The sequence below is a fragment of the Bufo bufo genome, chromosome 8 (assembly GCF_905171765.1).
Source record: "Bufo bufo chromosome 8, aBufBuf1.1, whole genome shotgun sequence".
Classification (NCBI taxonomy): domain Eukaryota; kingdom Metazoa; phylum Chordata; class Amphibia; order Anura; family Bufonidae; genus Bufo; species Bufo bufo.
The window spans coordinates 185,720,063-185,747,654 of NC_053396.1; the positions used below are offsets into that span (position 1 = coordinate 185,720,063).

At 42.6% G+C, this 27,592-nt stretch overlaps 1 protein-coding gene across 1 annotated transcript; it reads right to left on the reverse strand.

The window, feature by feature from the left end:
* LOC120978240 (cytochrome P450 2G1-like) lies at positions 1–27,592 on the reverse strand. The gene is made up of 9 exons (XM_040406477.1): positions 27,377–27,592; positions 18,783–18,945; positions 17,692–17,841; positions 8,197–8,357; positions 5,096–5,272; positions 4,394–4,535; positions 4,136–4,323; positions 3,139–3,280; positions 1–368 (listed from the first exon to the last, which is right to left on the reverse strand). Exons 1-9 carry the CDS (start codon positions 27,554–27,556, stop codon positions 187–189), a joined length of 1,485 nt encoding a protein of 494 aa, XP_040262411.1. The 5' UTR covers positions 27,557–27,592; the 3' UTR covers positions 1–186.

Below are 27,592 nucleotides of genomic sequence, written 5' to 3' on the forward strand. Positions count from 1 at the left end.
GGCCATCTTCATCAAGAGGACCAGGCCTCTGAAAGACATTTTTTTATGCAATTTTGGGTGCTTGACTCAAAAAGGTTTTACAAAATCTGTAATCAAGTCTGAAATCTTCTACTGTAATCAACTATTTATTAGTTTCTAAAGGAGCAACTGCTATGTGGGATAATATCCTGCAGGAGAAACGGGCTTCTAGCGGGAAATAAATGAAACCTCGTAAGGTATCGCAACATTGCTAAATCCAGTCATCTTCGGGCTGACGTCAGCATCAGTTAAATGCATCTTGGTAGTTAGCTTGAAATTCTGTATGATGGTTGTTACGAAGAGAAATAGCTCCATTTTAGCCAATCCTTCACCAGCACAGATCCTTTTTCCTGGAATTGTGAAAAAATATATATAATTAATTAAAATTAAAATAGTGCAAAGAAAGTATAATACACATGGGCATTATTTTTATTTTTTGCTTTATCTGGCATCTGGGATAAGAAAGAATCTGGTATAAACAATTTTTCTTTTTTTGCAGGTCACATCCCTTTCTGCGAGTCATTTTCATTTTGCACTCCCGTGACCCTTGTTTGTGCACAAGAAACACACTTCAAAATCTGTTTTCAGGAAGTCCTCTGTACTGCCTGGGAGATTTGCCAACTCTTCTGAAAGCTCTCTCAGTTTATAAAGCAAGAACGTGTATTCCATACAGAATACACAGGTCTACAAATCAGTGATGTATGCAAGTATTCCCAAAACTGTGGCTTTTAAGCTGCCATGTCCAATCTGGCGACCATTTTGCATTGAAATTAAAGAATGAAGCAGACTTGAAAATCGCATTAATAATAAGATTTCATGTCATTTTGTATCTTCATACATACAGTAATAGACAACAAACCCTTTGTACTTCAGTCTTGCAGTTATATTAACTTCCACCTGTCTTCTGCTTCTTTGTAACATACATGAGTGGTAATATTACTGCAGGCTCAGACTACACCACGGTTTGTTTGTAGTCTGTACCTAGAGATGAGCGAAGTTTTGAAATATTTGATTTGCCACTTCGACAAGAAATTGAATTCCTTACAAATGAATTTGTCACGAATCGCTATAAATCAGGAACACCCAGGCCTCTCAGTGTGAAGGCTTGGAAGTTAACCCTTTCCTAATCGCCAAAAGTATATTTACGTTGGCAGCCTGGAATTTAAAAATGGTGTCCACTGGCATGTGCAGCAGGCACCTCGCTCGCCTCGAAGTTGCTTGATTTGAGTTGGATGGCTCACTACCTGAGGGCTGCAGAAAAATTTTCAGTTTTCTAATTGTCCTAACATTATATTCAATAACCTCTCTATACTGTTTTGTCATGTAAACTCATTTGCATAAACTCGGGCATATGGGAAAGACATGCAAATTAGTGTTTCAGCTGGAAAAAACTGGCAGATTCTGCTAATTTGCATGTCTTTCCCATATGTTCGTGTTGTATTGTAAGGTATGCTGACTATACCTGTCTCATGGATAAGTTGTTGGCTTGCGCACCTGGCTTTTGGCTTACAGCCTATGTGTTATTGTCTGTTTATTATATGTTATAGGTAATGATTTATTGATATTTTAGAAATAATATAGATCCTATAAAAAGAAATTATTGATAATAGGATAATACCTATAATAAAAAGTTGTTGGTGATAGATAAGATAATAACTATAAAAAAGAGCTATGGATGATAGGTAACATTATAATGATAGGGAGAAGCAATTTATAATAAGTGAGAAAATGATAAAAGTATAGAATGATGAACAAAGCAAATGTGTACATAGAATAAATTTAATAATATTTATTGAAAGGTAATAGAAGAAAATAGTAAGTTAGAGTTAAAGGGTTAATAAGGGAAAGGGGGGTTGTTTTAACAGATTTAGATTGATAATTAGTTTAATATAATCTAACCAGTGGGATTATATTAGGTAATTGAGGTACAGATGTAGCAGGTTTAGCACTCCAGCTCTTAACTCAAATTTCTTAACTCATCACGTTATCTTGAGACAAAAGCCATTGAAAAGCAATTGAAGGTGTTTGCTTAGATTAGATAACACAACTCAGAAATCTCAGAAAACAGGACTATTAACTCTACTCCATCCGTAATTGTTACAAAGTAACTCTATCCTTGAATTTCAGTGAACAGAAGTGCATCTTATAGGGCAAAAAAATATGGTATCAAAACTGGTGGAAAACTGTCCTAGTTGCCCATCGCAACCAATCATATGCTACCTTTCTTTTTCTAAAGGGGCTCTCCAAAATGAAAATTGGACTATGATTGGTTGCTATGGGCAACTAAGCTGTTTTTCCTTTATACCATTTTAGATAAATCTCCTCCACTAACTGTATGAGTAAAACAACAGATTAAATCTTAATGGAGGTGCAGTAGAACACAGTGATACACTCGACCTGTAGTCTCCCTACTTTCTCCCTACATTCTCCCTACAGTCTCCTTGCACTGTCCCTGCACTCTCCCTATCCAATATTCTTTTTTAACCAGTTTTTATCAACACTGTCCATAGCGCATGAACGTTTGCCACGTCTCTTTCTATGATCAGCTCACAGTGAAATGGCAAAAACCTCGTGGGATGAGGCTTTTATAGGGCTGTGATTTCACAGGGGGGTGGCTAACAATGGACTGGCTGGCTGCATGGGCTTATGGGTCATGTCATGTTCCTGGGATTCTCATTCTGTAACATGCGCAGCCGCCATTTTAGGAAAAGGGGAATTCGGATTTGTGGCAAATACATTTTTTCCTAATCTTCCGATCCAATTACACTTCGGATTTTTCCGTTCACTCAACTCTATGTTACCATGGAGACTACACTAGTCATAGGAGTTGTAGACCCAAAATGATGTATTTTTAATTGAAAGATTGACACTATTTTAGATGCATTTATACATTATAAAAATCATTTATAAGGTGTGCATACACTTTATAAAATGAAAATTGTAAAGCACATAATATATTTCAAATGGTTCAATTGAAACAATATGATGTTTTGCTATGATAGCTGTACTACATCTTGTCTACCTGGTAAAATGGTACCTAATATATGGATAGGATTGCTAATAGACATAATTACTAGCAGCATTGTTACAGTATTTTTTCCACAGTAGGAAGAGTAATACCTGTTGAAAATGGAATAAAAGCGTCCTCTTTTTTGAATTTGCCATCCTTATCCAGGAAATTACCAGGGTTAAACTTATTTGGATTTGGAAAATAATTCGGATCTCTGAGAGCGCAGTACAGAAGGGGGTATACATCGGTACCCTGTATCAAGGAAAACAGAATATAGTTAGTGTGTCTCTAAACTGTCTGACACTGCATAGTGTGTGGCGCATGCCTGATTTTAAAGAGGTTGTCCGGGCTTATAATATTGAATGATTACCTATCCTCAGGATAGGTCATCAATATGAGATCGGCGGGGGTCTGATGGGGATTCCGGGTGTCCTGAGGATAGGTCATCAATATTAAAAGCCCGGACAACCCCTTTAAGGAAGGATAACAGAAGAATGACAGTGCAAATTATGCAAATTATAATGCTTCCACATTGTTATTTTATGAGGAATGCATATATTTACTACTGCACCTAGGTCATCAGTATCTGATCGTTGGGGATTCAACTCCTGGGACCCCCACTGATCAGCTGCTTGAAGAGGCCATAGTGGTGACTAAGAGCTGAGGCCTCCACGCAGCTTTCCCTAGGCTAGTGATATCAAAATTATTGGGCATGTAGTCTAGGTGCAGGTCAGACCCACTCAAGTCAATTGGACTGAGCTGCGATACCAAGCACAGCTTCTATCCAATGGATGGCACTCTCCTTGGTAAGCTGCAAGAAGGCTATGACACTCACCAGAGCACCACAGTGTCCCAAAACAGTTGATCAGCGGAGGTCCTGGGTGTCAGACCCCCACCAATCTGATACTTATGACCTATCCTGAGGACAGGTCATCAGCATGAAAAAATTTTAAAACCCTTTAAAGTCTTTTACAAAAAAAAAAAAGCACTGTAGTGGACAGAAGATGTTGCTTTCCTGAGACAGATGTAGAAAATTTCATTTTATTAACCCTTTGTTAAGATTCAGGAGAGTATTTTAGATATTTTTCACCTTCAGGTCATTAGTACCTTTGGAATAGTATATCCATGAAATGTTATGTCTTTAATTGTGGAATGTGGGAGATTTAGAGGTAGAACATCACAAAATCTTTGGATTTCATGAACTACGGCATCGGTATATGGCATCTTGCTCCGATCTTCAATATTTGGGCATCGATTATCCCCAATGACGTGAGCAATCTCCTCATGCAGTTTTTCTGTAGGAAGAAGAAATCATAACCACCTTGTATAAAATGAGTTCTTACCACCACAAAGTATATTATGTACCTTGAATCTCAGGATATCGAAGGAGGATCAAAAAGCCATGTCTTAGCGTACCGCTCACAGTTTCTGTCCCAGCAAAAAATAGTTGCAATACTGACAATAGCAAGTTCTTTGTGTTAAATTCAGAGTTGGGGTTCTGTTTCTCCTGTATAGGAAAAGAAGACTGAAAATTACAAAAGATACTGAAACGAATCACAAACCTGATTGTTTAAGGTATTTTTGATAAAATGAATTTTGAGTCCTTATGACCTCCAATAGAGCTTTAGGTGACAGCCACTAATAGCAACTATAACTGTACTAATGTAGGTTGTCATACAGCTTTCTTGGGACCGTAAATCATAAATACACTGAATTATGTGTCATAACTGTGCTATTGAGCTTCTACCCTGTCTTTAAACTTGATTTGAATTTCTTTTCTTTTTTTTTTGGAGTTTTCAACGTTTTACATACCAGCAAAGGTGGCTTATATGTAACCCTTGGAGAAAGGTGCCACATCCCAGGTTAATCTTGTCCTCTATTGGACTTGAGTCATAAAAAAGGGATGGAGGGCACCATGATATTTTACATGTGGTTAGGAATGTGGTGCGTTAAGCTGCAACTAAATGAGGGCTTATTTTTTAATTATCTTTACACCTCAACCTGTTGGCCATACAATTGAAATATCCAGATGGTTGCTGGATGCTTAATATTGATAGAATACTTTACCTGGTTCATTCTAATCATAAAACAGTCAATGAAATCCCGGGGGTTGGAGGGGTCAAATGATTTCTGATTGATCTTCACTCTTTCATTGATAAACACCATCAATTCATCTAAGAGCTTGTTTATTCTCTGATGAGGACCAGGTATGTGGTCCATTACCTCTGGAATCATGTCATGCAGCTAGGAGAAAAATTAAAGGGGTTACCCCATGAAACGCATCCCTATGCAATGAATGGGGCATTTAAAATGAAGTACTATTGCAGATTAGAATACATGCAATAAAAATATTGTTAGATTTTGTTGTGTACATTACATTTTTATCTTTACTAGCACGCATGTCCATCTTCTCCTGAACTCAGTGATGGACTTACATGCTTAGAAACCTCCCTGCTCTTTTATTACTCCTTTCAATGCCAGTGTAGTGATATCACAGTGATATGGCCTTACATTTATCCCTAAAATCACAGAAAATAATGCACTAGCACGATAGATGCAAACATTATATATGAACTAAGCCCTCACTCTGATATTATAAAATCTGAGACTCTCAGCCAATATATTGTGATCAAAACACATCTGTGCCCACCTACCAGTACCAAGGAGGTCTCAGTTAGACAGGTCCTACTCTAAACCCATCTATGCCTTTGGGTATCTACATTCAGGAGAGCAGAACCTGCACATATAGTGTGCTGCTCCTAGTTACCTCTGTGTGCATCAAGCAAACAATGAGAGGAGGAGCTCGCACAGCTATACGCTATGTACCGCCTAATCAAGGTTGCCTGTGGGCAGGGGCGTTGCTAGGGTCTGAAAACATCCGGGGCACAAGCCCACTGTATTGAAATTGCACATTAAAGGCATGCTTAAAGGGGTGTTCTGGTTTATGCAAATGAAATGCAGTACTGCAGACTGCAGACTTTATATAATACAGCATTCGGTAACTTTCCAATATCTGTTATGTTTCATTCCCTCACCACTGCAGAAATCTTTGCTTGGGCCCTTTAATATTGATGGAAGTGGACCCTGGGCAACCCCACAGATCATCCCCCCACCCCCTTGTACTTAAGGGCTGCACGGGCATGAGTTAAGTCACTTCGGTGCGGCGCATAATCCCACGAGACCCGTGACCTCCCGTGGCGGATCTCGTGGGATCACACGCCGCAAGACGGGATTGAGCACTGAAAAGACTGAACTCATTCCCGCGCAGCCCGCAAGTAGCGGATCAGCGTAATAAGTACAAGGGGGTGGGGGGGATGATCTGTGGTGGGTTGACTAGGTCCAATCAATATTAAAGGGTCCTGGAATAGCCAAATAAAAAAAAATGCTACCAGGCCAGCATAACATTCGGGGAACTGGACAAAGCTCTGAATGTTTTGACCTAACAACGCCCCTGCCTGTGGGATAGCCAGGGCAAAAGTGCACAAAAACTTTACTCTCCAGATAATAGAAACACATTCACACTTAAAGGTTCTTGGTTTCTTTATTGCACACAGAGGTAACAAGAAGCAGCACACTATATGTGCAGGGTCTGCTCTCCTGAATGTAGATGCCTAATGGCATAGGTAGGTTTAGAGTAGGACTTGGACTGAGACCACCTTGGCATGGGTAGGCGGGCACAGATGTGTTTTGATCAAAATACAGTATATTGGCTGAGAGTTTCAGATTTTATTATATCAGAGTGAGGGCTTAGTCCATATATAATGTTTGCATCTATTTTTTTTTTTCTACTGATTTTTTTCAGAAATGTAGCCATGCACATCTGCATATTCATTTACTACATCGTGCAGGATGCGTTTTATCTTTTTCTGTGATTTTTTTTTACAGTTATCCCTACTTTTAAATTCTTAGAAATATATAAGTATATCTCTTTCTAGACAGTGTTGAAGGGATTGGCAACGGGGAGCATTGCATTATCTGGAACAATTTATTAGTTAACTTACTGGGCGCTGTGTGTGAGGAACTAACTATTTTTATACAGGGGAGAAAGACAAGAGAAAAGAGCTTTGGCAAATAGCGAAGCAGGATTTTCAAGAACTGACTACAATGTACTCCTAGCAGAAGTAGCTGTTTGATGTTTACAAGCGTTGGGCTGCGGCCCACTCACAGCATATTAAGAGGCCATAAAGGCGAAAAGGGTGGCAATTACACTAGATAGCAAAAGTGTGACTACTCTATTTATCTCTATGAGAGTGCTGAAGATAGCAAACTGTATGGTTGAGAGTTGTGGACAATAATCAGATAAACAGTTGAGTAACATATTATAGAAATATGTTGTGGGGTTTCGCTCTGGTAGATAGGGTAAGCGGGCGCAGTACAGATACAAAATATAAGTTCTTAACTCAAAACATCAGTGTTTATTCACACTTGAGGCAATTGCACAAAACAGCACGTAACTTTGCAGTCTTGGTGTTAATTCATTCACAATGGAAAGTTCATATAACACAAGTCACCTTGCTGGCAGTTATGCCTCCAGTAGTCCACAGCAGGCTTTAGGAGGCCTGTTTCCCCAGCATGCGTCTCTCAGCCCTCAAGCACGGCACAAAGCCTCAGATCCCAAAAACAGAGACCTCTCTGCTGAGCCCAGCTGCCTATTTAAGGACAGCCAGGTGCTGCCAAATCTCGGACATCCACCTAAACTCCGGTACGGTATTTGACCTCACCAGGCTGGAAACCAGCCCAGCCGCACATGCTGGGAGCAAAATAATTGCCTTGCCAGACACAACCTTTCACTCTGTCACAATGGTTAGAAGTTCAAAAGAGTGGAGTCCAAAATAGTTATTAAGTTTTTAGTAGTATTTTTTTTAGGGTAACAAACAGAGGGTGCTACAAGGCCAACTTGCTAGGTCCTTGAAAGTTTGTGGATAGTAAGATAGATGCCTTCATAGTTACCTAAATCAGGGGTCAACATCTTTAAAACTGCTCTTGTAAAAATACTACTCCCCACTTCTATGGGAATTCTGAGAACAGCCAAACAAGTGTGCATGCTGGGAGTTGCAGCAGCTGGAGTGGCAGACGTTGCTGATCTACATGCTCCAATGAAAATGGAATGCGCTTGTTCAGCAAAGTAAACAGAGGGTTTTAAAAGGTAAGACACAAAGTTCATATACCTGTCCCCAAGTGGAGCCCATCAGCAGAAAAGTTTCATTAAATAGATTGAGAATCTTCAGAAACTTTAGGTTATCATACTCAAACCGATTCCCAAATACGATGGAGCAGATGACATTGGATACAGCTTGAACCAAGATATTGGTAGGATTAACTGCTGACTCTGTAATAAAAGGAACAAGTACAGTAAATAAAGTGAAATCAATATTCTAGGTCATGACCAGTGCAAGGCTAGAAGGATTGGAACATTGTATTGGTTTCAAAGAATACCAAAAAGAGAATCCTTGTGACATGTCCTACCCCCTTAGTGTTTAATATTGATGACATGGCCTCAGGATAGGTCATCAATACCAGATGGTCAATGTTCCGACACCCAGCATCCATACCGATCAGATTCCTCTCAGTTTACCAAGCACAGTGTCTTCACTTGGATAGTTGCTATGAGCTGCACCTAGGCCAATGAATGTAAAATCACAGAAACGCCACAGTCTTAAAGAGACTGATCAGCAGAGGTGTCGGCAGTTGGATCCCTGCTGATTTGATATTGATGACCTATCTTGAGGCTAGGCCATCAATATCAAAATCCCAGACAACCCCGGTAAGTACTGTGCTTGGCATAACATAATTTTATTTAACACAGAATATTCCATTAACATTAGACATGGTTGATATTAAAGTCATGTATTTCAGATATGGATGCAGTAGATAAAGCATGCCTTATCTTCGTGCTATTCCCCATTAGGAAAATTTCCAAAAAAAAAAAAAAAAACATGGATCGCACCTCTCTATGCTATGCATTGATCTATTATTGCTTCTCAGCACAATTCATATCGCTTCTCAGTGTAATGCCTCATTCACATGTCAGTGTTCAGACAGTGATTTCCATCAGTGATTTGGAGCCAAAACCAGGTGCTGCTCTAAACACAGAACAGGAGCAGATCTTTCCCTTAGACCTTATGTCTGTGGAGGCTCCAACCCTGGTTTTGGCTCAAAATCACTGATGGAAATCACGGACCAAAACACTGACATGTGAATAGGCTTAAATAATAGTATACCAAGCCCTAATCTAAAAATTTAGAGTAGGTGCCCACTCATGGAAACAACCTTGGTGTGGTGAGTGGGCCTATGCATTTTGATCAGAATGTATACTAATGCTTCGTGTACAGTATCAAGATTAGGGCTTGGCATAATATTATTTACTCTGAGAAGCAATATGAATTGTGCTGAGAAGCAATGATAGAGCAATGCATGGCATGAGTATGTGTGATTCATGTTTTTTTTTTGTCTTCTTTTGGAACTATTCTCCATTGGGGCAAAAATAACTGGTCTATATGGATGGTCCCCTATAGAGGTCAACCAATCACACATTTCTTTAGGTGTTACAGACATGACCCATTGTAGCATACATACTGTGTGTGACCTATGTTAAGGATATACTATCACCCATATCATAGGCAGAGAGCGCTAACCTAAGTGTTTAATAGTTAAACGAGAGAGGCTTCATACAGTGAAGAGCACCTTCAGTAACCAGAGATCACGACCCCATTGGGGCCAAAATAACTGGTCTATGTTGATGGTCATATATAAACTATAATGGGTCAACCAACCACACATTTCTTTAGGAGTTACAGACATGACCTACAGTACCATACATACTGTGTATAAACTATTTTAAAGGCATGTGATCCCCCCTATTATAGGCAGAGAGCACTAACCTACAGTATGTGGTTAATAGTTAGATGAGAGAGGGTTCATACAGTCATGAGCACCTTTAGTAGCCAGAGATTACGACATGATCATGCTTTTGGAATTTAGAAGGAATGAACTTCAAATATAACCCTTAAAGAGTCCTTCTCTTTTAGATGTTATTGGCATGAACTTGGCAGGTTGTGCACATATCCCAGGTATGCAAATATGGGTGTACCGTTAGCTCAGTATTCTGTTCTTGCGTTGTACTCAAACAACATTAGTAAAATAGTCTGATAGTGTACAGAACAAACAGAATTCTGCTTCCAAGTTTATATTGAATGTATGCCACGGACCCCATCACCCATTTGTAATGCTGGGCTTAGGAACTAGACTTTCTCAGGTTTTATCTCTGTGTACAGAATCTGAGGACTCTTGGCTGTATTGCACTTTCTAAATCTCTTAACAATCTTGAGTATTCACTGAACGAGACTCAGGTTCTGTTTACCAAGGTAATTTAGTCATATTGCTGCATGGTAAGCATTACTTGGATTGTGATAACATATTTGTTATAATTCATACTCACAAATGTGTCTCAGAGTACAATGAACATCCAGAAGCATACATAGTCCCGTTTATATAATTCAATATTGATAGTATAGACTTTTGCAACATTGTAAAATTGAAATGAAGCAATTTTACTCATAGTTATGAAAATGTCATACTATTTGGTTTCTACAACTTCTGCAGAACTTTGAATAACCATGGTTACAGACTACAAAAAATTGCGTAGTCTGCTCTTCTACTCACGTGTTACTCCACTACCTCTGCTCTTTTCTTGCTAAGCTACTGAAAGTAGGAGAGAGATGATAGTAGAGAATAAGGGCCCTATTAGACCACACACTTTTTGGAGTCCCAAGTATATGGAACAAGCATTCATGCAAATGCTCATTGTCAATAGTTGACCTATATATTCAAGCAATAGATGCTTCTTTATCAGCTGATGGACATATTTCGCAGTGTCAGACTGGCCCACCAGAGTACCAGAGGATCCTTTAGTGGGTCTCAAAGATCCAGGAGAAATCTATTTGGAGCGGCCTTTGGGGCCAATCTCTTGCCACCCATCTATTGATGTAAAACCTATTAGACGTTATTGATGAGTTAAGGGTTTCGCCCCAAGAATAATTTTCTCTGGAGGGCCCAACCAACCCCAGTCCAACACTGATCATTCATCACTTCCTGCTCTAGACCTTCTTACATTGCCCAAATACTTTTAAGAGACTCTCTCAGCATGATCAACCCTAGGCTAGACATATCATATACACTACTTACTGTAGTCTTACCACATTAAGAGATGCTTAGAAAAGTAATATACATATCCCTGCTTTATTCACAGGCACAATATATAATTATAAAGACACCAGTAATATGCTTTAGCTTTCTGAACATAGAAAAAAAACATTGTTCACTAAGTGGTAATGCTTTGGCTTAGTAATAAGTGGTCATCCTTGCATGTAGACTTTCAGATATTTTTTTTTTCTCCCTCATTTAACTGTGAATAAACCAGTAAAAGGCTTTAGATTTCTGTGCTCTCTCTATATATATATATTTATATAAAAAATGGAAGATGAAGACGCAGCACACTTATCGGTTGGGTGCAAAATCAGGCCAATATGAACCAGCACCAAGGTATCAATACAGTAAGGCCTTTTATTATATTATTTTATTATAGTATATCCTCTTATTGTGGATTAAAGTTTGAGTTTAGGACATCTACGTGCAAGGCTGACGATTTCTGACTAAGCTGTAGTCTTTTCACATACTAAAGACAGTTTTTTCTATGCTCAGAAAGCTCACATATATATTACGGGTGTCTTTATTTTCATAAATTTTGTCTGTGAATAAAGCAGTAATATGTATATTATCTATTTAATCATCTCACAATGTGGTTAAGCTACAGTAAGTAGTGTATATGATATGTACATGCTAGGACACAGCTCTGCCCCAGCATGCTGATACCTAGCCCTGTCAATCAAGGGGGTGAGGGGCGTGTGCAGAGATCGTGTCACGGAACCATGAACCAGACGTACAACAAGAGATAAGTGAAAATAAGAAGGCTTTATTGAAAATAAAGCTGTAAAGCAAAAGTCCAAACGGATGGTGAAACCGAGCAGAGTCTTTGCGAAGCCAGAGGTCAGGAACCAGAAGGGTAGTCAGACGAAGCCAGGATCAGGAACCAGCAGGGTAGTCAGACGAAGCCAGGATCAGGAACCAGCAGGGTAGTCAGACGAAGCCAGGATCAGGAACCAGCAGGGTAGTCAGACGAGGCCAGGATCAGGAACCAGAAGCAGCAGCAGTCTTAGAAGCATGTGAACACAAGAGGACCAAGCAAGGAACTGAAGCCACAGACCTCCTATATATATGAGCTAGGCATCCAGCTCCTCCCAGGGGAAGGAGGAGCCGCAGGGTGGAAGGCTACAAGAAACCCAGGACCCAAGATGGCCGCCAGCACATGTCAAACGAAGGAGAGCAGCAAGCAGGTAAGACCATGACAGTACCTCCCCCTCAAGGGCCCCTCCTCCGCGGAGCACAAAACGGTTTCTGAGGGAAGCGTGCGTGGAAGGCTCGGAGCAAGGCAGGAGCATGGACATCTGCGGAGGGAACCCAGGAACGCTCCTCTGGACCATAACCACGCCAATGGACCAAAAACTGCAACCGACCGCGGACCAGGCGTGAGTCCAGGATATTGCTCACCTCATATTCCTCACGATTGCCCACTTGGACCGGACGAGGCCGAGGAACCGAGGAAGTGAAACGATTACACACCAGTGGCTTCAACAGGGAGACATGAAACACGTTGGAGATCCGCATGCCAGGAGGAAGCGCAAGGGCATAGGCTACCGGGTTTACCCTGCGAAGCACTCGGAAGGGACCAACAAAGCGAGGCGCCAGCTTGGGAGTGGGCACTCGAAGGTTGAGGTTGCGGGTGGACAACCATACACGGTCTCCGACCTGGTAGGAAGGAGCAGGCGCTCGTCTGCGATCAGCCTGGAATCTCTGGCGCTGCGCAGAGACCTCAAGGGACTTCTGGATCTGTACCCAAGAAGCACGTAGGACGGAAAGGTGATCCTCCACAGCCGGAATATCCTGGGGAGAGAATACCTCCGGTAACACGGCAGGTTGGAACCCATAATTGGCCATGAAGGGAGACGTCCCAGAGGAAGAGTTCACCGCCGTGTTCCTGGCAAACTCAGCCCAAGGCAGGAGGTCAACCCAATTGTCTTGGTGATCGGAGACATAGCAACGAAGGAATTGCTCCAAGGCCTGATTGGATCGTTCTGCGGCCCCATTGGACTGAGGGTGGTAGGCCGAGGAGAAGGAGAGATGAATCCCCAACTGGGAGCAAAAGGCGCGCCAGAACCTGGACACAAACTGACTCCCCCGATCCGACACAATCTCCTTAGGCAAACCGTGCAACCGGAAGACCTCCCTGGCAAAAATCGTGGCCAACTCTTGTGCAGAGGGTAACTTCTTGAGAGGAACACAGTGGCACATTTTGGAAAACCGATCCACAATCATGAGAATGACCGTATGGCCTCGGGATGCAGGGAGGTCCACAATGAAATCCATCCCCAGGTGTGACCATGGGCGCTCCCCGGTGGCTATGGGTTGCAGAAGGCCCAACGGAAGGTGCCGAGGGGACTTACTCTGGGCACAAACGGAGCATGCCGCTACATATGCGGCGATGTCGGAACGTAGGGAAGGCCACCAGAACAGACGTGAAACAGCCCAGGACAGCTGATTCTTTCCAGGATGCCCCGCGGTCTTGGAGTTATGGTAGGTTCGCAACAACCGAGTGCGCAACTCCTCAGGCACAAAACATCTGCCGTTGGGTCTCCCAGAGGGAGCACCAGATTGAGCCGCCAAAATCTGCTCACCCAGGGGAGAGGTCAGGCTGGTGCGAATGGCGGCCAGGATCTGATTCGGAGGTATGACCGAAGTCGGAATCGACTCCTCCCTGGACAGCTCGGAGTACTGCCGTGATAAGGCATCCGCCCTGATGTTCTTGGAACCGGGTAGGTAGGAGACCACGTAATTAAAACGTGACAAGAACAGAGCCCATCTGGCCTGACGTGGTGTCAATCTCTTGGCCTCAGAAAGGTAGGTCAGATTCTTGTGGTCCGTCAGGATGAGAACCGGAACCACCGAACCCTCGAGCAAGTGCCTCCATTCTTTAAGGGCCTGCACGATGGCCAATAACTCCCTGTCACCAATCTGATAGTTGCACTCCGCGGAAGACAGTTTCCGGGAGTAAAACCCACAAGGAAGCAGAGGACCCTCTGGTGTTCTACGCTGAGACAGAAGGGCGCCTACTCCCGTCTCAGACGCGTCCACCTCGAGGACAAAGGGCAACCCAGGGTTGGGATGCGACAGAATCGGAGCCGACACAAAGGCGGACTTTAGGGCCTCAAAAGCTCGGATGGCCTCGAGCGGCCAGACCTGGGAATTACTGCCCTTCCTGGTCAGATCCGTGAGAGGCTTGGCCAGCATGGAAAAGTCCCTGATGAACTTCCGATAATAATTGGCGAAGCCCAAAAAGCGCTGCAGGGAACGAAGACCACTGGGCTGTTGCCACTGTAAGACAGCCGAAACCTTCTCAGGATCCATGGAGAACCCCTCAGCGGAAATGATGTAACCTAAGAAGGTTACCTGGGATCGGTGAAATTCGCATTTCTCAAGCTTACCGAACAGCTTGTTCTCTCGTAACCGTTGCAACACTCGTCTGACATCCAGAATGTGGGCCTCCATGGATTCAGAATATACCAAGATGTCATCCAAATAGACTACCACACACTGCTGCAACAGGTCACGGAAAACATCGTTGATGAATTCCTGAAAGACTGCGGGCGCATTGCACAACCCAAAGGGCATAACCAAGGATTCGTAATGACCGGTCCTGGTGTTAAACGCGGTCTTCCACTCATCGCCCGCCTTGATCCTTACCAGGTTATATGCCGCCCTCAGGTCGAGTTTGGTAAAGACCGTGGCCCCTTTAAGGCGATCGAACAGCTCGGAAATCAAGGGTATCGGGTAAGCGTTCTTGATCGTGATGCGATTGAGACCCCTGTAATCGATGCAAGGCCTCAACTCACCGCCCTTCTTTTTCACAAAGAAAAATCCAGCCCCTGCCGGGGACGAAGATTTGCGAATGTGTCCGCGTGAAAGCGCCTCCCTCACGTACTCCTCCATGGCCTCATTCTCCGCTACCGACAGTGGATAGACTTTGCCACGAGGAGGAACGGCACCAGATTGTAACTCTATGGCACAATCGTATGGGCGGTGCGGAGGTAGGGCAACCGCGTGCACCTTATCGAATACATCCCGGTACTCCTCGTATTCAGGAGGCAACAGAGAGTCCGAGGAAGTACACAGCAACTTGACAGACCCATGGATGCAACTAGCCCCACACTGCGGTGACCACGAGAGGATCTCGACCGATCTCCAATCGAAAGTCGGATTATGCTTCTGGAGCCAGGGGTACCCCAAGACCACCGAGTAGTGTGGAGACGAAATAACCTGGAGGCAGACCGACTCTCTGTGAACGGCACCAATGGCTATTCCCACTGGAAGCGTCTCATGAGTCACGTGTGGCGGCAGAAGGGGTCTGCCGTCTATCGCCTCAAGAGCCAGTGGGGAACCTCGAGCCTGCAGAGGAATGGAATTGGCGGCAGCGAACACACTATCAATGAACAAACCACCAGCACCAGAGTCCACCAACGCCTGGGTCGTCACCGAGCCCCCGACCCAGGAGAGGACAACAGTGATCAGTGGTTTGTCAACACGGGAAACCGGGGACGAGGAGACTCCACCCAAGATCTGCCCCCGACAGGATCTCAGGGTACGAGCGTTTCCCGGACGGTTCGGACATGCCAACCGAAAATGCCCACCGAGACCACAGTACATGCACCGGCCCTCGCGTCTCCGGAGTGCCCTCTCCCCCTCGGACAGGCGAGCAAACCCCAGCTGCATGGGTTCACCCCCAGACAAGTCATCCCCAGGAGGCGTGGGAGGAGAGGGAGGCACGGGTGGGACAGCAAACGTAGGCACCAATCTGTTAGAAGACCTCCGCAGGTTCTCCTTAAAGGAAGGTCTCTCCCTGAGTCTGGTGTCAATCAAAATCAGGAAAGAAATAAGAGACTCGAGCTCAACTGGTAGGTCCTTAGCTGCAACCTCATCCTTCAAGGCATCCGAGAGACCATGAGAGAAAGCAGCGACCAGAGCCTCATTATTCCAGCCCACCTCTGCTGCCAGGGTACGAAACTCAATGGCGTATTCAGCTACGGATCGTGAACCCTGTCTGATGGACATAAGGAGCTTCGCAGCAGAGGCAGCACGAGCCGGCACATCGAATACCTTCCGAAGAGAAGCAACAAAACCGGAAAACTCGGCAACCACCGGATTGTTGTTCTCCCATAAAGGGCTGGCCCAGGCCAAGGCCTTGTCCGAGAGCAGCGAGATCAAGAAGCCCACCTTTGATCTCTCAGTAGGAAAGGCATGTGGCAGCAACTCGAAATAAATGCCCACCTGGTTAAGGAAACCTCGGCACTGAGTTGGCTCTCCCCCAAAGCGCTGTGGAAGAGGGGCAGAACCGGTCATACCCCGAAACACCGCAGGCGCAACAACAGGTGTCGGGGTAGACTCTGGCGCAACAACCGGAGCGGCAGTAGGAGCGAGCCCAGGAGCGACAACCGACCCATCGGCAACGGGAGCGAAATGAGCCGTGCGTTCAAGCAGGGTTTGCAACGCCACAGCGAACCGACCCAACAGGTGATCCTGCTGATCAAGTCTGGCAACCAGCGTGGGTAGCGAGGATGGCCCTGTACCGTCAGAATTCATCGCTTGGTCCTAATGTCACGGAACCATGAACCAGACGTACAACAAGAGATAAGTGAAAATAAGAAGGCTTTATTGAAAATAAAGCTGTAAAGCAAAAGTCCAAACGGATGGTGAAACCGAGCAGAGTCTTTGCGAAGCCAGAGGTCAGGAACCAGAAGGGTAGTCAGACGAAGCCAGGATCAGGAACCAGCAGGGTAGTCAGACGAAGCCAGGATCAGGAACCAGCAGGGTAGTCAGACGAAGCCAGGATCAGGAACCAGCAGGGTAGTCAGACGAGGCCAGGATCAGGAACCAGAAGCAGCAGCAGTCTTAGAAGCATGTGAACACAAGAGGACCAAGCAAGGAACTGAAGCCACAGACCTCCTATATATATGAGCTAGGCATCCAGCTCCTCCCAGGGGAAGGAGGAGCCGCAGGGTGGAAGGCTACAAGAAACCCAGGACCCAAGATGGCCGCCAGCACATGTCAAACGAAGGAGAGCAGCAAGCAGGTAAGACCATGACAGATCGAGGGTGTTACAAAGTAGTGCTCTAAGGATTCAGCCCTGGCATTGGTGCTCCAATTTGTTCATTTGTGTATAAATAAAATATTTCTGCAGCTGTTTAACATACAGCCAAAATAAAAGTATTGCTTTAATCAGCATGATAAGCCCTGCTTTAATATGGTTGATCATGATGGTGCTAAAACAGCTTGAGAGAACCTCCTTTTATGCAAGAAATACCCCCCTTGAGTGACAGTTCATGAGACAGTTCTATGAAACACAGACCATTGACAACTATGGTGGTCGCCTAACTATGCTAAAACATAGTTTAATATATTACACAGCTGTTCATTTTGTAAAGATTAACTGAAAGCATATAATAATATTCAAGGTATTCATATAAAATATAAATAACTACAGAACTAAGCCTTACGTTTATATGATTTCAGCTCCTGAACTAAAAACTGAGCCTCTTCCTGGACTCTTTCCTCCATGCTCCTCTTTCCCATGCCAAAATTTCGTAGGGTCATCAGGGTAAAGCGACGCAGCTGTTTCCAGCGTTCTCCATTGCTGAGGATCATCCCTGGAAAAACTCTCATTCTTAACTACTTTTTTTATATACTGAAAAAATAATATATCCATATTTACACATAAGTCATTAGTGATATTTTACAATTTAATCCCAGGTTCTCAGACCCTCAGGGCCAAAAGAGTCATTGCAAAAAGATATTACCAAAAGTTTTTAAAAAAATCTCTTTTTTTGTGATATTAAATGCTTATGTTCAGAAGGTGCCTGAGGGTCAAGGTTCCTTGGTGACCAGCAAAAAGTATTGACATCTGGTGCTTTGCAGATTCCTCTGCATTATATCCTGCCTGTGTATCCATCTTGTCTCCAGTCCTGCATTTCTACCAATACCTATCCTTTGTCTGCACGACTACCCTGTCTGCCAGTCTGTCCTGTGTCTTTATACATTCGAAATTCAAGTGCTTCCTGGACCTCAAAATCAGCCTTCAAGTCAAAGAGACTGGTGATTTGGTGTGTTTTATGTGCCTAGTGTTTCCGGTGCTTGCACCAGTGTTTACAACCCCAGTGGGCCAGCTGCCAACCAAACCAGGAATATAACCTGGAGTTAGTGGTCCGGTTACTCCCCAGCAGCAAAGTCCAGAGCACTGAACAGGAGTTAAAGGTTGAATGTCTGAGGTGGGACGGAATAATACCCTGGTTGGTTGATTGGTACAGTGGGTTCACACTCGGTGATCCATAACATTGGTGTTCAATACATTTTAATTGGTTTCTTGCCGTTAATGGGGGAAATCAAATTATAGGCAGCAACTGTTTTTGGTCAGCAAACCATCTTCAGACCTTCTGATTGCCCAAGCAGTGAGACATAATGAACACATGGAGACATAATTGTGGAGGTAAGTTATGAACTGTAAATTTAAACATGGAGAGATTGTACAATTTGCACATATTATAAAGCTCCTGCTAGTTCTATTTCAAATTAAAAGGTATTAACAACTCACCGTGAGCCTCGAAGAATCTGTCTATTGTTGGCATTCGCCCACGGTTGACGAAGTCATCTCCTTGGTCAATAAGAGCATCTTTGACCATTTCATAGCCAGTGAGGATTACTACGGGCCGTGACCCAAAGTAGAGAGTATATATAGAGCCATATTTCTCTCTGAGCTGCAATTAGAGGAAAGCACTTTTTTCCTGTCTTCTGATCCATGACAAATTTTCAGTTGAACAGAACCAAAGGCATACTGACCTTTAGACATCCCTAATAATCTGTGCCAGAATATCTTTGCACCCCCAAAAGTTAATCACTAGTACTAAAAATCCTAATTATGTTACCAATTATCTATCGGAGAGAATTTCTTTATTAAGTTTCGCCCCTTTAGAATAACATTTTTAAACATATACAGTCAGTAGCAAAATGTATTTATTGCAATATCCTTATAAATATCGCTCCTGTTTTCTATAGGTATGCCCTGTGAACTAAACAGAAAAACAGCCAATCTATAGTCCAATAACTAAAGGTGAGCAAATTGATTCTATATGAATCTAATTTGTTTGAGTACATATTTTCCCCAAAAAAATAGAATTTCGGTGAAACGCAAATTTTTGTCATTTGTCCTGACGGTGACTTTACAGGTCAGAAGACAGAGAAGAAGGCCTCTGTCACAACAAAAGAGACATTTTAGACCATTCTTAATGTAAAAAATTAAATAAAAAAATGCAGTGTGTTATTAAGCTGTTACCACTGCTACCATCCGTTTACCTGTAGTCATATATGTTACTGTCACTATGATATTACTAGAGCTTGAAAGGGGCAGTGGCGTACCTACCATATAGGCAGGCCACGCAGCTACTACGGGGCCTGTGAGGAAGGGGGGCCCGCAGTAGAGGAGAGGCCCTGCCCCCTAATTGCTCCCATCTATCTTCCTAAAGCTAAAGGGCCTTTGATAATGTCATCACAGGTCCTGTAAGGGCACTGAACAGTGAAAAGTGTAGTCCCCAGGTTAGAACAGTGCATCTGTCAGGAGCTGTGATGACATCATCTTTAACATCACAGGTCCTGCAGGATCTAGCAAAAATGGTGCAGTCCCCAGGTTTAAAAGGTACATCGGCCAGGACCTGTCATAATATCAACACAGGTCCTTCAACCCCTAAAAGCAAGTATTCGAAGTTCACAATTCACAATCAGCTCTGCATTGATCCATACAGACTGCCCCCCACCCATGCCCTGTTTTTGCTACTTGCTCACTCATACCGTTACAGTGACCACTACCTCATGTACCTGACACACAGTGACCATAATGTATAACTGACCACATATATCTCTACACACTGCATCTATTATACCTATTATAGCTCTGTATGCATATATATATATATATATATATATATATATATATATACATACAGTCGTAGCCAAAAGTTTTGAAATTACATAAATATTGGAAATTGGAAAAGTTGCTGCTTAAGTTTTATTAATAGCAATTTGCATATACTCCAGAATGATATGAAGAGTGATCAGATGAATTGCATAGTCCTTCTTTGCCATGAAAATTAACTTAATCTCAAAAAAAACTTTCCACTGCATTTCACTGCTGTCATTAAAGGACCTGCTGAGATCATTTCAGTAATCGTCTTGTTAACTCAGGTGAGAATGTTGACGAGCACAAGGCTGGAGATCATTATGTCAGGCTGATTGGGTTAAAATGGCAGACTTGACATGTTAAAAGGAGGCTGATGCTTGAAATCATTGTTCTTCCATTGTTAACCATGGTGACCTGCAAAGAAACGTTTGCAGCCATCATTGCATTGCATAAAAATGGCTTCACAGGCAAGGATATTGTGGCTACTAAGATTGCACCTCAATCAAGAATTTATAGGATCATCAAGAACTTCAAGGAAAGAGGTTCAATTCTTGTTAAGAAGGCTTCAGGGCGTCCAAGAAAGTCCAGCAAGTGCCAGGATCGTCTCCTAAAGAGGATTCAGCTGCGGGATCGGAGTGCCACCAGTGCAGAGCTTGCTCAGGAATGGCAGCAGGCAGGTGTGAGCGCATCTGCACGCACAGTGAGGCGAAGACTTTTGGAAGATGGCCTGGTGTCAAGAAGGCCAGCAAAGAAGCCACTTCTCTCCAAAAAAAACATCAGGGACAGATTGATCTTCTGCAGAAAGTATGGTGAATGGACTGCTGAGGACTGGGGCAAAGTCATATTCTCAGATGTAGCCTCTTTCCGATTGTTTGGGGCATCAGGAAAAAAGGCTTGTCCGGAGAAGAAAAGGTGAGCGCTACCATCAGTCCTGTGTCATGCCAACAGTAAAGCATCCTGAGACCATTTATGTGTGGGGTTGCTTCTCATCCAAGGGAGTGGGCTCACTCACAATTTTGCCCAAAAACACAGCCATGAATAAAGAATGGTACCAAAACACCCTCCAACAGCAACTTCAACAATCAAACAACAGTTTGGTGAAGAACAATGCATTTTCCAGCACGATGGAGCACAGTGCCATAAGGCAAAAGTGATAACTAAGTGGCTCGGGGACCAAAACGTTGACATTTTGGGTCCATGGCCTGGAAACTCCCCAGATCTTAATCCCATTGAGAACTTGTGGTCAATCCTCAAGAGGCGGGTGAACAAACAAAAACCCACTAATTCTGACAAACTCCAAGAAGTGATTATGAAAGAATGGGTTGCTATCAGTCAGGAATTGGCCCAGAAGTTGATTGAGAGCATGCCCAGTCGAATTGCAGAGGTCCTGAAAAAGAAGGGCCAACACTGCAAATACTGACTCTTTGCATAAATGTCATTTAATTGTCGATAAAAGCCTTTGAAATGTATGAAGTGCATGTAATTATATTTCACTACATCACAGAAACAACTGAAACAAAGATCTAAAAGCAGTTTAGCAGCAAACTTTGCGAAAACGAATATTTGTGTCATTCTCAAAACTTTTGGCCACGACTGTACACACACACACACTGCATATATTACACAGTATTTATATATATATATATATATAAAGAAGGGAAAAAGGGCAGCACTCCACTGGATTAAAATAAAAAAAACAACTTTATTTACCCTAAGGCTGTAGCGACGTTTCGGCTCTTACACAGGAGCCTTCCTCAAGCACTGCTTGAGGAAGGCTCCTGTGTAAGAGCCGAAACGTCGCTACAGCCTTTGGGTAAATAAAGTTTTTTTTTTATTTTTTTTTTTATTTTATTTTAATCCAGTGGAGTGCTGCCCTTTTTCCCTTCTTTATATTTGTTGGATTGGCTTATATCCACATTTGGGCCTGTGCACCCTTCTTTTCCAAGTTCCATCGTGACGGTGCTGCCATCCCCTTTTTTTCTTTTTTTTTTTTTTTTTCTTTTTATATATATATATATATATATATATATATTTATACAGTTGCAAGAAAAAGTATGTGAACCCTTTGGAATGATATGGATTTCTGCACAAATTGGTCATAAAATGTGATCTGATCTTCATCTAAGTCACAACAATAGACAATCACAGTCTGTTTAAACTAATAACACACAAAGAATTAAATGTTACCATGTTTTCATTGAACACATTATGTAAACATTCACAGTGCAGGTGGAAAAAGTATGTGAACCCTTGGATTTAATAACTGGTTGAACCTCCTTTGGCAGCAATAACTTCAACCAAAGGTTTCCTGTAGTTGCAGATCAGAGGTGCACAACGATCAGGTGTAATTCTTGACCATTCCTCTTTACAGAACAGTTTCAGTTCAGCAATATTCTTGGGATGTCTGGTGTGAATCACATTCTTGAGGTCATGCCACAGCATCTCAATTGGGTTGAGGTCAGGTCTCTGACTGGGCCACTCCAGAAGGCGTATTTTCTTCTGTTCAAGCTATTCTGTTGTTGATTTTCTTCTATGCTTTGGGTCGTTGTCCTGTTGCAACACCCATCTTCTGTTGAGCTTCAGCTGGTGGACAGATGGCCTTAAGTTCTCCTGCAAAATGTCTTGATAAGCTTGGGAATAAATTTTTCCTTTGATGATAGCAATCCGTCCAGGCCCTGACGCAGCAAAGCAGCCCCAAACCATGATGCCCCCACCATCATACTTCACAGTTGGGATGAGGTTTTGAGGTTGGTGTGCTGTGCCTCTTTTTCTCCACACATAGTGTTGTGTGTTTCTTCCAAACAACTCAACTTTGGTTTCATCTGTCCACAGAATATTTGCCAGTACTGCTGTGGAACATCCAGGTGCTCTTGTGCAAACTGTAAACGTGCAGCAATATTTTTTTTGGACAGCAGTGGCAGTATCATCCCATGAAATCCATTCTTGTTTAGTGTTTTACGTATCATAGATTCACTAACAGGGGTGTTAGCATATTACAGAGACGTTTGTAAGTCTTTAGCTGACACTCTAGGATTCTTATTCACCTCATTGAGCAGTCTGTGCTGTGCTCTTGCAGTCATCTTTACAGGATGGCCACTCCAGCTTTATGCAAATCAACAATTCTTAATCGTAGGTCTTCTGAGAGCTCTTTTGTGCGAGGCATCATTCACATCAGGCAATGCTTCTTGTGAAAAGCAAACCCAGAACTGGTGTGTGTTTTTTATAGGGCAGGGCAGCTGTAACCAACACCTCCAATCTCATCTCATTGATTGGACTCCAGTTGGCTGACACCTCACTCCAATTAGCTCTTGGAGATATCATTAGTCTAGGGGTTCACATACTTTTTCCACCTGCACTGTGAATGTTTCCATGGTGTGTTCAATAAAAACATGGTAACATTTAATTCTTTGTGTGTTATTAGTTTAAGCAGACTGTGATTGTCTATTGTTGTGACTTAGATGAAGATCAGATCACATTTTATGACCAATTTGTGCAGAAATCCATATAATTTCAAAGGGTTCACATACTGTTTCTTGCAACTGTGTATATATATATATATATATATATATATATACAGATATATATACGGGGGAAAATAGATGCAGTGTGTACAGGTATATTGTATATACAGCAGTGTGCTAATATGTGAGGTGCGAAGTACAATAGATGAAGTGTGTACAGATATCTAGTATACAGCAGTGGGGGCCCAATTTATTTTCTTGCTATTGGGCCCAGTGATTTCTATGTCTGCCCCTGGAAAGGGGTTGGCTACAGTCCTAGGAGACCTCAGAGTGTCATTCACAACGTTTTAATGGACATTAAGGCGCTTTTGATTAGAGTTGAATTTATTCGGGCTGATTCTAACAAATATTGAACCCAAAACAAATTTTGGGGAAATTCGCTCATGTCTAGAGGCAGCTCAGTGGTTAGGTCTGATACCGTGAAGTACTGGGGTCCTAGATTTGAACCTGAACAAGGACAACATAAGCATGGAGTTTGGACATCTTTGCTTTTCTTCATTTTCTCCAATAGTTTTCTGGGGTTTCCCCTGGGTACTCAATTTTTTAACCCCTTTGCGACGTCCTCTGTACATATACGGCAAAAGTCAGTACTTCAAATATGGCGCCTGTTCACGTGTGCAATGGCCGACGGTTTCTGCTTAAACAGCAGAGGCCCGGGGCAGATGTATTTGATCAGCCAAAAGTTAAAAAATATTAAAAATAAAAAATAATAAAAGTTCAAATCACCCTTCTTTCCCCAAGGTAAAAATAAAATAAACAATAAAAAAACTTTGTAGGGATTGCTGCATCCACAAATGCCCGTACTTTGGAAAAAATAAAGCAAAATGGCCAAGTTGACATTTTTAGTCATTTTACCTCTCCCCAAATTTTTTTAAAAAGTGACCAAAAGTCACACACACTTCAAAATGGTATAACTGAAAAGTACAGATTGCGCAGAAAACTATAAAAAATACAGCAAATCTGAAAATAAAATAAAAATATTTTAATTTTTTTTTTTTCCAGTATTAAAACACAGAAAAATTATACGTATAGCATTGTTGTAATCATACTGACCTGGAAAATTAAGGTAACAGCTCTCTTTTACTGCATAGTGAACGCGGAAAAAAAATACACTGTAGCAGAATCGTGTTTTTTTTTCCAATTCGTACTGATAGAAATACAAAAACCTCTCAGCAAGATGTATGACGTTTACAATATTGATTCATTTAGTTACTTAGTCCCATGACTATAGAACGTCTTTCAACAATTGCTGCATTGATTAAGACATAACTTTTTTTTTTGTATTTCATTTAAACCTTAACATACACGCTTAGTGAGACTAGTTAACACTCTCAGTAGGTAACTGCCTTCTGCCTCTTCTTGTATCTAATATGTATGGTGTTAGGTCAGTTGCTGTTTGTTCCTCCCCAGCAACATTGATAATAGAGCAACAAAGTGGCCAGCCTGTTGCGCACTACCTTTAGTTACATTTCTTTCTCATTATTTAATCTCTCTCTGTATATTGAAAATGGGGCTAGGCTATGTCTGCTACTCCTGAAGACGCCGGTTTGCCGGTAAGGCTACTTTCACACTTGCGTTCAGAGCGGGTCCGTCTGGTATCTGCACAGATGGATCCGCTCCTATAATGCAAACGCTTTGATCCGTTCAGAATGGATCCGTTTGCATTACCATGAACAAAAAAAAACAAAAAAAAAATTCTTAGTTTTTTTTTTTTGTTCATGATAATGCAAACGGATCCGTTTTGACTTTACATTAAAAGTCAATGTGGGACGGATCCGTTTGAAAATTGAGCCATACTGTGTCAACTTCAAACGGATCCGTCCCATTGACTTACATTGACGTTCAGGTGTCCGTCTGCTGAGCGGAGCGGAGGACAAACGGTGCCAGACTGATGCATTCTGAGCGGATCCGCCTCCACTCAGAATGCATTAGGACTGGATGGATCCGTTCGTGGCCGCTTGTGAGAGCCTTCAAACGGAGCTCACAAGCGGAGCCCCGAATGCTAGTGTGAAAGTAGCCTACGACAGGTCGGGAGGTAGAGAGTAGTGTTGATCGCGAATATTCAAATTGTGAATTTTTATCGCAAATATTGGCATTTCTGGAATTCGCGAATATCTAGAATATAGTGCTATATCTTTGTAATTGCGAATATTCTAGATTTTTTTTTATCAGTACCCATGATCCCTCCCTGCTTCTTGCTTGTGGGCCAATGAGAAGGCTGCAGTATCTTTGACTTTAGGAGTAGTGTTTATCACAAATTTTCGTATCACAAATTTTCGTATCACAAATTTTCCGATTGACGATTTTCAAGAAAATAATGATCACAAATTCTCGAATTCGCGAATATAGGATGAATATTCGCGCAAATATTCGCGAAACATCTCAAATTTGAATATTGCCCCTGCCGCTCATCACTGGTAGAGAGTGTGTGTGTGTTTTTTAGAGCAGTAGCAGACATAGCCTAGCCCCATTTTTAATATACAGAGAGAGATTAAATAATGAGATAGAAATGTAACTAATGGTAGTGCGCAACAGGCTGGCCACTTTGTTGCTCTATTATGAATGTTTCTGGGGAGGAACAAACAGCAACTGACCTAACACCATACATATTAGATACAAGGAGAGGCAGAAGGCAGTCACCTACTGAGAATTTTAACTAGTCTCACTAAGGCTAGTTTCACACTAGTGGCAGACTTCTCCAGCAGACTGTTCCAGCGAGTGAACAGCCTGCCGGATCCTTGCTTCCGCTAGTGCACGCGTGCCACCGGAGGTCCGCTCTGGCCCCATTGACTATAATGGGTGCGGGCCAGAGTTCCGGCGGCAGCACGGCAAACATCTCGAGAGGTGGCTAAAATAAAATTACGACATGTCATAGTTTTATTCCGGCCGCCTCTCGGCATGTTTGCCGCGCTGCCACCAGAACTCCAGCCCGCCCCCATTATAGTCAAAGAGGCCGGAACGTACCTCCGGCGGCACGTGTGCACTAGCGGCGGCACGGATCCAGCAGGCTGTTCACCCGCCAGAACAGCCTGCCGAAGAAGTCTGCCGCTAGTGTGAAAGTAGCCTAAGTGTGTGCGTTAAGATTTGTTTCGATTCCACCCCATTTGAAATTTTCTTTCCAGCTCCCCAATACATGATATGCAATATTAAATAGTGGCATTAGAAAGTACAACTTGTCTCACGAAAAAACAATCCGTCATAAGGCTATGTGAATGGAAAAAATGTCTAAAAGTTATCGCTCTGGGAAGGCGGAGAGTAAAAAAAAATAGCAAAAATGGAAAATAGCAAGATCCTCTAATATTTAAACATATACATTGCGAAATCCTACAATGTACCTGTAAAAGGAGTATGGGTAGACCCTAATTTATAGAAAGCCATGACATAATGTAAATATATTTATTTTATAATCGTAAAAGCTAAGGAAACCGCTTTCCATATGGATGTTATAATGAGGTTCCCTACACCTCACCCCAATTTTTTAGGTAAAGCGTGTAGTCACAGCACACCACAGCCCTCACTTAATTAGGTGCAGCCCATCCATCCCTTATTTATACTGCCAGCCATGCAAATAACTGACATGTAATGCTACATTTCTTCTAGTGGGCATTGCAAGTAGACACGTACGGCCAACCAAAGTGTATTAGTATGCACCTAATAATATGTGGCATATAGAGCTTTAGATATTCAGACAGTACATAAAATTGAAGTACATACCTGGTTTAAGGATTTTACCAGCTCTCCTTGCTTTATATACAACAAACTTCCAATAACCGGGAGTGGCGTGGGTCCGGGTGGTAAATTTCTCCACCGGTACATTTTATCCCATGTTGAGTAGATAAACATAAGGGATATCAATAAGACAAGGATCAACGTTGCTAAAAGTGTGAGATCCATGTTGTAGGTCAGCAGCTTTGCTGTTGAGCTGATCAC

What these genes read in the sequence shown, in the direction of transcription:
- LOC120978240 (XM_040406477.1), bottom strand. Translation starts at nt 27,556, where the DNA reads ATGGATCTCACACTTTTAGCAACGTTGATCCTTGTCTTATTGATATCC. An exon ending in GGAGCTGAAATCATATAAAC is followed by an intron (nt 8,358 to 17,691) that starts GTAAGGCTTAGT and finishes CTTTTATTACAG; the next exon opens with AGTCAGCAGTTAATCCTACC. An exon ending in TTATGATTAGAATGAACCAG is followed by an intron (nt 4,536 to 5,095) that starts GTAAAGTATTCT and finishes TTTCCTATACAG; the next exon opens with GAGAAACAGAACCCCAACTC.